The sequence below is a fragment of the Lepisosteus platostomus genome, chromosome 19, assembly GCF_059453375.1.
Source record: "Lepisosteus platostomus isolate fLepPlt1 chromosome 19, fLepPlt1.hap1, whole genome shotgun sequence".
NCBI lineage: Eukaryota > Metazoa > Chordata > Actinopteri > Semionotiformes > Lepisosteidae > Lepisosteus > Lepisosteus platostomus.
The window spans coordinates 17,400,903-17,412,059 of NC_142629.1; the positions used below are offsets into that span (position 1 = coordinate 17,400,903).

Here is an 11,157-nt window from a genome sequence, read left to right on the forward strand (position 1 = left end):
AGTTTGATAAGGCTGACTAATCAGTATGTCAAGATTTCTCATTCCAGGTTGGCCAGGCTTTCCTATATTGCTTTTCATGGGCCAGGTATTGATTCAATGGGGGGTCGCAATGATTCACTTCTTATAACGATTCTTGTTAACACTAGTAGGACAACAATGCAACATACAATAAAAAGGCATTCGCAGTGTTTGCAATTTGCCTGCCAGGCCCATATTAATAATTTAGTGAACTCTTGGTTCAGTAGCTGTACCAGCACCTATTGACTTTATGAGAATCTGTCTGCCTAGTAGCATTCATATCCTAAAGTCCACTTTCTCGGTTTTCCTGTTCCGTGATATAGTATTTCCTTGCCAGGGCAACATATAAACTCAAGCTTCATCAGATTTGTGCTGTGTATTTTTGTTTTTCAATTATATTTTATGTTACGTATCTTATGCTAGCTGTCAGCTATTTAAAGTTTTGAAGAGTGGCCATTGAATATCACTGCAAGATACCTGACCACTTGACCACTGTTAAGAAACATTTTTGAGTTTTTTCAGTGGAAAAGAAATAGAAAGAGATAGAAAAAAGAATAGGCAGGTACTGTGAAATGGAACAATCAGATGTCAAGTATGGTGTGTGTTTTCATAATATAAAACAGAAAAGCACACCTGTACATACATCACTACTCCTAATTGATCCTGTACATGTGAGCAGAGATCAAAGAAATCCAACCTGCAATTAGTATAACATGGGCTGGTGAGGATGGCGAGTGTGGGAAAGGAGGAGCAGAGTAGAAGGGTAGAGAAGGACTTTTTCACTCTGGGAAGAGCTTGTCCCCACTTACAGGGCCTCCTAGCGTCTTGCTCAACTTCGCTACAGAGCATGGGAGTCCATTCCACTCAGCAAATGCAGCTTATCCATCGTGACAGCATAGGAATCGTCCCCTGAAGCAACACTGTGCTGCTGCTGTCAGAACTCTGGACAGTTCCCTCTGCTTCCACTCCACTGGATCCTCCTGCTGTTGAGTCTTCAAGGCTACGGTTTGTTTTTACAAGAGAGATGCATCTAGGAAAATGTAGGAATACAGCTGAGAAGGTGTCTTTTTAATCATTACTTCCTCAGTTGGGACGGACAGCGCACTTATTCCACTGTCTTTGCACCAAATGATTTTGAGAAAATAGTTTGTTCAGAAGCAGCTTCCCATAAATCATGGAAAACGTCAGTCCTAACAAGTAAATACCTGAATTAAACTCAAACACAGGAGCACTAATGAAGGTCACAGATTATATAATTAAATCAGTTCAATCTACTAGCTGAGCCATCACCTGGAACCCATGATACAGTCTCTCTGGACTCCGGTGATCATACACTGAGGCGATCCGAGCAGGGTAGGAAAAATATTTGGGCAGAGCTGTAGTGGAAACGGCGGGTGGCCGTGTCAGCTGACTGATACATTTCGTTCACGTTTTGTTGAACCGTTTCCTGTCCGACATCAAGACATGAGCCTCATATCCTCCAGCTGCTGGAGCAGGACAAAAGCAGGAGTTTCCTCTCCTCCTCAGCTGCAGAGGGGAAACTGCTATCAGACAGCAGCCAAAGTTCATCTTCACTGTTTCCAATCTCCTGTCTGTCAGACTTCCTTTGTCTTTCAGCGGTTCTCCTGCTGACAGATATTCACTTCCACATAGGAAAGGATGGCTGATTAAACCATGATTTCTGATTTCGTGCTCCCTCTTCTTTACTGGCACAGCAACGTAACATTACACAAGACGCTGGACAGGGAAGCACCCGCTAAAGAAAGGGTTTCTATAGCAACAGTACAGGAACAGAAAGCCACTGGCAGGCAGGAGCCTTGCAGAAAGGCATTGTGGGTGGGGGTCAGCTGGCACAGGTGGGGGGGTTCGGGGGTGTTGGGACCGGTGGAAGAGATCCACATTTTAAAGGTGCTGGAGTAGTATGAAAAGGCTGTGTTTGGTTCACTTGGAGGAGTACTACAGTACATCTGATGAGAGAGGCACTATCGATTCATCCCCTCACAGTAGCCCCCACCAGCACTCCAGGCATGGCAGAAATGCTCCGTTACTTGTCTTTTGAACATCACATTCCTTCTGCCTCGAGCAGAAGAAGGAAAGTCCATGTACATCATATTAACATGGAAGAGGCAGGAGCGCTACACTTAGTAGAAGTGATTGAGATCGAGAGATCTCCGAGGCCAGATGGTATCATACCAATTGTACCTAACGAAACAAGAGACGTTTTTCATAGGCCATTAACAAAAATTTGCCCAGCCAGGACAGGGTTAATACAAATTAACTCGAAAATTGCTAATCTACAGCCCATAGACAGACAGGTAAGAAAACTGAAAGTAACAATAAAGCAAATCTTCTCTTAAGGTTAGGGAAACAATAATTAGAGCTAGAAACTCTTCTGTATGTCGAAATGATTTTAAAGGGAGGTTGAGATGGATTAAAAAGGTACAGTAGATCTTGCTTAACTACCTCGTAAGAGTTCTTTGACTAAATAGTAACTAGAACAGAGCATTTGATATATTTAGATTTTCAGAGGGCTTCAGATAAAGTTATTCTTTAAGGTTACTTCCTAAATTGCTGGTAGTAGCATTCAAGGTAATGTGTGTGTTTGGTTTGGGAACTGGTTAATGGTTAGAAAGGAGAGAGGACTGATAAGGAGTGAAAGCTCAAATTGGAGGACATGAATCACCCTGCCCTCTATCTACACTATAGCATAATTAGCAGATTTACACAAGATTGGGGAAGTAGCAAACACTGAAGAAGCTAACTAAAGATTTAGGTAAATACCTGCTGTAAAAATAAATATAGAACCAGAAACACTGGACTTGAAGAGATTAGTTGTAAAAAAGATGTGTTTACTGTATGTCTTCTGGATGAAATAGTAAGATATAATGTTAGTTTAAGTGCATAATTTAAATCAAATGCTATTAAAGGTATGCAATGCACTAATAACACGTGTTGTAGGATATTGTTCACACTCGTAGTCACCACCTTGCAAAACAGACACAACTGCTTTGGAATCAGTCTAGAGCAGTGTGATCGGATATATTTCGGGGCTTTTTCATCTTGACCAGAGAAGGATGAGGGGATGTAATTTAGCTAAATCAATGTGGGCCTTCTCTGAATCAAGTGTGAAACATAAACCGGAGAACGCTAGTGGATACTATGTGGGTGTGCATTTAAAACTGAGAACAGAGAACAGGGGCACTTCTTTTCACAAGAGCTTGTGGGAGTCGAGAACAAGCTAACCAGCCGCTCTGAAGCTGATACTTTGCCTCTTTTCATGAAACAGCAGCATGAGGTTCCTTGAATCATTTCAGTAACCACAGTAACCAACAAATGAGCCCAGCGAACCAAGTGGCCCCCTCTCTTTCGTACGCTCTTAAAAGGGGGCAAAGTTGAGCTAGCTGAAATTCAGGTCACTGATAACCTTTTTTTTTTCTTTTACGTTGCAGTGCAAAATTAAATACATTCCAAATGTACAGTACCTCAGGTAATATGCAGCGAAACTACAAAATGTGTTCAAAAACGAGGTAAAAGAAGGACCGATCTATTTGGGGTTTTATTTCTATGTTTAAGGAACAGAATGTAACTATATATCAAACTCAGAAAATGTTTATCCTGCTGTAGGTGTTTGCTTTCCTGGTCCCTGAGGACGAGTAAGTGGACAGATTTTCCTCCCAGCTCATATAACAGCCTAAATCAGGTTGTCACAGCTAAATTGGACTAATATAACCACTTTTATCAGTCCTTCAGGTGTGGGTACTTCAAAGTGACCTAGGAAACATGCTGGACCATTCAGAAGTTTGTAGACCCTTGCTTTAACGTGTCAAGAGGACGTTTGTCTGTCAAGGTTGTGACCAGACTAGAGAACCTTAGAAAGTTTAAGCCTATGCTTGATAATGAGTTTTTTCCATTCTTTCACATTCAACTATGAGCTTGTTTTCTCCAGCATGTGATATTTTCCAAAACAGTAAGAGTTCAGGGGTGTTCATCTTTCCCGAATCACCGCGCATGTGCGGTAGGAATTTCTGATCTTGATGACCTTGTTCCCTTCAGTCTGCCAGAAAATGTTCTCCTACGCACTTTGCTTCCAGGCACGGTTTTCTCTTGGAAAAGGGGGAAGAGAGAGTGGGGTGACGAGGAAGGAAGAGATGCAAAGAGAAACACAGAGCCAGCGGAATAATATTTGTGCACCATCTGTCTTTCCAAAGCTAAATAATGTAACTCACTGTCATGTTATCACCCTGGAAATCGTGGCAAGGCCTGTCTGAGCATATTCCACTTGAATTCAACCTCTCTATTTTCCATTGTGCTAAAACCTATTGTGCTACATGTCTGACTTTGGAGTTAATAGGAAAAAGGGTATGAGATAAAATGCACTCCTCCCCTTCATTAATTAAGCAGTCTTTTCAATTGGCAGAGCCATTTTTAAAATGGCAATGCATGTGTTCCAATACATTTTAACAGTTCTGTATTATTGGTAGTTGGAAGAATACCATAGCACACTATACCTATATCCGTATCTCCTAGGTGACAGTAAAACCAATGTAAATTGAAAGATTTAGCATGCAAATTATAGGTGGGCATGCAAAGTGGACAGACATCCAGAATCCCTTGTGGTGAGGGGTACCTTTCTGCTTGTCAGCCAGCTGATTTGGATGCATTTACATTCATGTGGGCAGCGCCAGTGATGTTGCATGGGTTGCTCACAAGAGTCTCCCGGAGCTCAAATAGGGGTTACCCCCGCCCCCCGCCACTCCTGATGTCTAACTCTTGACAGGCAAGGGCAGCGAGAGAGAGCCCATCGTCTACTGCTGTCAGCAACACCCGGCTCGCTGAAGGCACACACCGTGCGGGTCAGCCTCACACAGGCACATACGGGAGGGGGTCTGTGGCGGCAGGCTGGGTCAGACAGGAGGTCCTGGCAGCTTCCACTGAACGGCCTCAGCTACAGGTCAGAAAATAAGAGGCAAGGGGCACCCCGGCTGGAAAAACGCAAGTCCACAACTGGCAGCAAAAAACAGCCATGAATCTATAGTGGATTCTGATACAATTCTGAAGAGATGTGTTACAAGCTTACAAGCAAACCTGTGCGTGATGATATTAATCCAGTACTTCATTTCTGACATAATTATTTCTCATATGCTGGTGAAATATTTGTGATATCTCGAGTGATATTTCAAGTTTTTGGAGCTTGAAATACAGTTTCTCCTTGGTAACTTGAAGGACAGCTGGCAATACCAGACACCTCTTGTCCCTTTATCAGTCCTCCAAAGCAAGGGCATACTGTATACATACATATACACACAACACAGATGGGAAAATAACCTCCTGCAAACTTGTTCCAGTCATTTCATTCTCTTTCGGAAACAAAGAGCCTTCTACTATAAGCACAGGGTTTTAGGTAATGCCTTCTATACTGTTTATCAATGAAAGCATCAGACCATGTCTGTGTTATGGATGGAGAAGTGCCTGATAACACAATATTGATTAAAACTACTTACTCGAAACCACGTTTCTTCGGTTCTTTAGGAAGAGGGAGGCTACAGTATTTCGGCCTACGCAGAGCCTATGAAGGGCCTTAAATCACCACTGACTCCTTGCTAATGGGTAGCTTGACCGTCGCATTAAGGAGCGAGGTATTGACCTTGACTCTAGACCTCCATACAAACGAGCAGCACCCAGCAATCACTGTAACAGACAGAAACCGAACGCTTTTACCTGTTGTCCTCGAAGGCCGGTCTCAAAGGGGCTCGTTTCCCATTGTGGGCGGCAGCAGGACGTGTTGGCTTCTCTGTTAGAGCGCTGTTCAGACCACAGTGTGACTGGGGTGCTTTTCGATCCTAGGTCATGGCGCGCTGTTCTCAGTGGCTGGCCCTCTTCCTGCTCCTGCTCTCCCTGCTAGGGGGTGGCTCCTCCCAGAATTCCAGCGCCCCCCGCGGCTGTGGCCTGGGCCTGCCGGCGTCCTACACCCCGCTGTGCGACCTGGAGGCCGTGTGGGGCATCGTCCTGGAGGCGGTGGCCGGGGCCGGCGTCCTCACCGCCCTGCTGCTGGCCCTGGTGCTGCTGGGACGCCTGCCCTTCATCACGGAGCCGGAGAAGCGCAGCCCCGTGGGGCTGCTGCTGCTGCTGCTGCTGGGCGTGCTGGGCCTGTTCGGCCTCAGCTTCGCCTACATCATCCGGCCCGACGAGAGGGTGTGCGTCGCCCGCCGCGCCCTCTGGGGGGTGCTCTTCTCCCTCTGCTTCTCCTGCCTGCTGGCCCAGGGCTGGCGGCTGCGGAGGCTGGCGCGTCAGGGAAAGAGCCCGGGAGCCTGGCAGCTCTGCTGGCTGGCCATCAGCCTGACCCTGGTGCAGGCCATCATCGCCACCGAGTGGCTGGTGCTCACCGTGGTGCGGGAGGGGCAGCCGGCCTGCGGGTACCTGCCTCTGGACTTCACCCTGGCTTCGACCTACGCCCTGGTCCTCCTGCTGGCCTCCCTGGTCCTGGCCGTGCTCTGCCTGTGCGGGAAGTTCTGCAAGTGGAAGCGCAACGGGGTCTTCCTCGTCCTCGCCTGCCTGCTCTCCCTGCTGCTGTGGGCGGCCTGGTCCGGCTTCTACCTGTACGGCAACCGGGCCCTGGGCCACCCGCCGCTGTGGGACGAGCCCACCCTGGCCATCGCGCTGGTCTCCCACGGCTGGGCCCTGCTGCTGCTGCACGCCATTCCCGAGGTGCACTGCTGCGTCCGGCCCCCGCCCCCGCCCAGCGCCCCGGACTACTTCGACACCTCGCAGCCGCCCCCCCGCCTGCGCGAGACCAGCTTCGACGAGGACGTGGCCCTGCCTCACCGGCCCTACATGGAGAACCAGGCCTTCTCCTTCGACGAGCACAATGCAGGTACGGGCCGGCGCACGCTGCCCGGGTAGGTTCAGAGGGGAGCCGCACAGCCCTGTCAAACACTGGCTCCGATCTGAGGGGTCGGCGGGGTGCTGCAGGGGTGAGAACTTGGGGTGTTGTGGTTCTCTCAGGGTGGCCCTCCTGGTGCTCCGGTTTTCTCCCGCAGCCCAAAGGCAAAGGCTGGCAGGTGGATTGGCTTCTGGGAAAATTGGCCCTGGTGTGAGTGTGTGTGTGTCTGTCCGCCCTGTGCTGTCCAGGGTGTGTCCCGTCTTGTGCCTGTGTGTTGCTTGCTGGGATAGGCTCAGGCTCCCCCGTGACCTTTGAATTGGACGAAGAGGTTAGAAAATGGATGGATGGGTAAAATTCATTTGATGCCCCGGGCGCGCCGCAGCATTGCTCGTGCCTAGGTCTGCTGTCAAGAGGTTTACTCGTCAATTAGCTCTCAGCGGAGGTAGTCTTGAATGGTGACTCACTGAAACGCTCCGCTCCCTTCTGTCACGTGCAACACCGAAGACAAAGGAGCGATGTGCCGGGGCCTATAAGCCTTCTCCTTTCACTGAAAGATTTTTTCTATAAAAGCAAAAAAGCAGCTATTTTCTTCTTCCTTTAATTCCGCAAAGAAAAGCCCGAAAGTCTGGCAGGTGTTAAATGGATCAGAACCCTACCACGGCTCAGGACAGCTGCTGACTCTTTGAATTGTCTTTTTCAGATATTTGTCTGTCTAAAAATGTCTGCATTAATCTGCAGTTCCACCCGGAACACGGAGAACATGTTCCTGTCTTTGAAGGCGTTCCAAGTTTGTCACACATCGCTTCACTGCCTCTGCCACACATTTCGCATCCAACTTGCAACTGGGTCGCCTACTTGAAGGCAGTTGAAAAATTGGCACAGATTATATAAACAGACTTCAGCTAAAGCCTGAGACCCAGATTCGTTCCACACATTAATCCATCCATCCTTCGATTTTCTAAATGTCTCATCCAATACAGGGTCACTGGGGAGCTGGAGTCTATCCCAGCAAACAATGGGAGGAAGGCAAGATACGCCCTGGATGGGACACCAGTCCATGAGTCCACCCAGCCCTGAGGCTGTCAGAAACCCACACACGCGCTGTGCAGCCCCAGTCTTGTTCCACATTGCCTCTGAATATATTTCTCTTCGATTAACATTATCTGGGATGATTCTCACTGTTTGTCTGCAGTGTTGCATTTTTAGTAGTGGCTAAAAAGCTTTCTTGGGCTGAGAAAGGTGCTGGTGGCTTGAAAAAAAGTGCAATACAATTGCTCTGCAAAAGGACAGTTGTATTATTTAAGGGCTGTACAGTATTCTACAAATACTGTAATAGTGTCATTGTGTGGAGGGCTGGGTGCAGCATTGTTGTCTTCCAGCGCTGGGGCCCTGAGTTCCATTCCTGGAGTGCTGTCTGCGTGGAGTTTGTATGTTCTGCCCGGATTTCCTCCAAGTGCTTCTGTTTCCTCCCACAGTGCAAAGACATACCTGTAGATGAATTGGCTTCTGGGGAAACGGACCCTGGTGTGAGTGTGGGTGTCTGCGATGGGCTGGTTATCCTGTCCAGGGTGCCTGTTGCTTGCTGGGATAGACTCTGAATTAGTTGAAGAAAACAGAAGGGTGCAAGCTTGTGTAAAGACAACCGACAGTGTGAAGTGCAAAATATACGAGTGCCTTCCAGCTTGCATGAATTTCAGTTTACAGGAGGGTGTGTGGAATGTATCTGTTGTGTAACTCAGGGAGTGTCTGTACTTTCTCACCTGTTAGAGGAACTTGGGCAGTAAAATTGTCCTTCAAAGCTCGGAACTGATTGCTTATGCTACTATATAAGTAGCCACGACTTGGATCAAGTGACTTAATGCCAGTCAGTTGCTAGGCACCAATAGACTATAGGCCCTGTTAGCTGTTGTTGTATCCTGTTGTGAAATCATGAGCTAAGGCGTGTGCTGTGAACAATAAAAAAAAGAAGGCGCCTTTTTTCAGAGGTGCGTAGACTTTTAGGAAAAACTCCTTACCTCTTCATAAATTTCAAAACTAGAACTCTAGCTTCAGTGACTCTCTAGCACAGTTGTTATTGGATTTGTCCTGTTTTGCCCATTAAGAGTGTAGTCTGTGGTGTTTTTTTTAAAGATTGTGGAGGTTCTGTAGAAGCTGAGCTAGTGAAGACCTGAATCTCTGTCTGATTGAGTTTCCCTGGGTGCTCCTCGTGCTCTTGGTGTGGGGTGGGTCCAGAAATGTCCAGGGGGAATTTTTGCTGTCCAAGCAACAAAACATCTGTGGGTTCCCCTGCGCCTGTGAGTTTCCACTGTTATCAGTAAATGATTCGTCTCTCTTTCCTTTGGTGCATTTGGGCAGCTGTTTTCCCTGGAGCCTTGCAGGCTGAAAAGACAGCTGATATTGACCGTGCAAATGTTGAAGGACTGATGTATGTAGCCTGAGACCTCCCAGCACTGGGGCAAGGGATGGTGCAGTAAGATGAGCTGATTAACAGTTGTCAATTCCAAACCAGGAAGTGAAAATAGGGGTATTCTAATTTTTTCTTAAAAATCCTTGCTGCTCCTGCAAAATCAATGAGACTATTTACTTCCGGTGGCCACATGTGCTACTAACCTGTGTCTTTCACAGTAGGCCCCCTGTTGACGACACATCAGCTTACCAATGTCAAGTCTGCTCACCTGAAGGGTGTATCCTGCCATGTGCCCATTGCATGCTGGGATAGGCTCCAGCTCCCCCACGACCCTGTACTGGACAAAGTGGTTAGGAAGTGGATGGATGGATGGAAGTTGGTTCACTTAATTGTCAGAGACCTGCGACACAGTCATTTTCCTGATATTAACTTTGAGAATTCATGAGTTTCTAAGGACCAGCTTCTTCTGGTGCTCGGTTAATCTGTTGAAATTTAAGCTGTGGTTAACTCCCAGAGGTGATGGAGCAGCAGGGGCCTGTGCTGCTCAGCCTGAGTCGAGTCCGGGAGAGGGGCTGTGCCGGTGCTGATGTCTGCCCTCCTCTGTGCCCACAGCTCTGCGGGCGGGGGGGTACCGCAATGGCAACCTGGGCTCTCGCCCCAGCGTCCCCTTCCGCAGCAATGTGTACCAGCCAACTGAGATGGCAGTGGTGCTCAACGGCGGCACGGTGAGTAAGGCCAGCACGCCGGGGTTGTTCGCTGTGAAGGACAGAGACGGGTGGTGGTGGACACAGATCTGCGGGGATTTATGAGCCAAGCTACTGTTCTGTAACCAGGGCCAACATGGCTAATGAACTATAAGCTCTGAACGAAATACAGAGATACAGAGATACAGCTTTGCTTTGTAAGCTGCTTATCCAATCACCTCATTATTACAGCAGTTTACCTGGCATCCGAATCACTGTAAGAAAAGGGTGGCAACAAGGCAACACTCTCTGTTCTAATGCAATGCATTAATGCAATGATCTCAGATATAGTCGTGCCTAAAAGTCTGTATTTGATCTGTTTTGGTTTTTGCTTACAGATGTATAAGCGTCTTTTTAAAGGCAGTCAGAATCAAACGGTGGAAAAGAATAGCTATCCTTCTCAGAGAGATTTTCACTGCACCAGCTATTTTATGTTCAAGGGATCTGCATGACTATAAGCATCTCTGACAGCAGTGGTCCCTGGTGTTTCCTATATTTGGCAAAGAACTTTTCAAGTCCACGTTGTTTATGTTACACAGTGTATACAACTGTCCCAGCCAACATTCTGCAAGGGTAAATTGGACTGTAGGTGCACAGATGACTAAAAGCCAACTGGAACTAGAATCAGGGAACTACAGATGATATTATGAAATGTTAAACTACACAGGCTTGTCCAGAAAAAAAAGCTAATTTGCAGTGTGTTCTTGCCCAGAAAAAAATACTGCAGCAAAACTCTATAGACCAGCTGTGGATTTAAGTAAAATACTTAGACATTACTTAGACCAATTTTTAAATTTTTAACATTCTAAAATGTTAAAATGATACAGATGTCATTCAACTGTAATTTTATAATTTTATTTCTTTCAAGAACCAAAATGAGTTCCTTATAAAATGTACCAGCCAGCACACCTTTCAGGCAAGTCAAAGTGGGTCGTTTTCTTGTTTAATGCTTAAAAATCATTGTTGGACAATATAAAAATGTGTCGCTCAGAGTCAGGCCCCTAACGTGCTCAAGATTCGTTTTACATACACAAGATCTGACTCCTCTGCTCAGTGCGCCGCCAGAGTCTGTTGGCTCCCCAGGGTGCACATACCAACTGGGCTTGGAG

General features: G+C 47.1%; 1 protein-coding gene across 2 annotated transcripts in view; it reads left to right on the forward strand.

The window, feature by feature from the left end:
• The window catches only part of gprc5bb (G protein-coupled receptor, class C, group 5, member Bb), a 32,246-nt gene that overhangs the window by 10,742 nt on the left and 10,347 nt on the right, over window positions 1–11,157 (forward strand). Inside the window, exons 2-4 of one of the 2 annotated variants that reach the window (XM_088612391.1) lie at window positions 4,796–4,969; window positions 5,863–6,889; window positions 9,918–10,030. In XM_088612391.1, the coding sequence (XP_088468517.1) occupies window positions 5,866–6,889; window positions 9,918–10,030 (1,137 nt within the window). In that variant the 5' untranslated portion in view covers window positions 4,796–4,969; window positions 5,863–5,865. The remainder of the gene's footprint in view (window positions 1–4,795; window positions 4,970–5,862; window positions 6,890–9,917; window positions 10,031–11,157) is intronic. The other variant, XM_088612390.1, reaches the window with a different exon arrangement.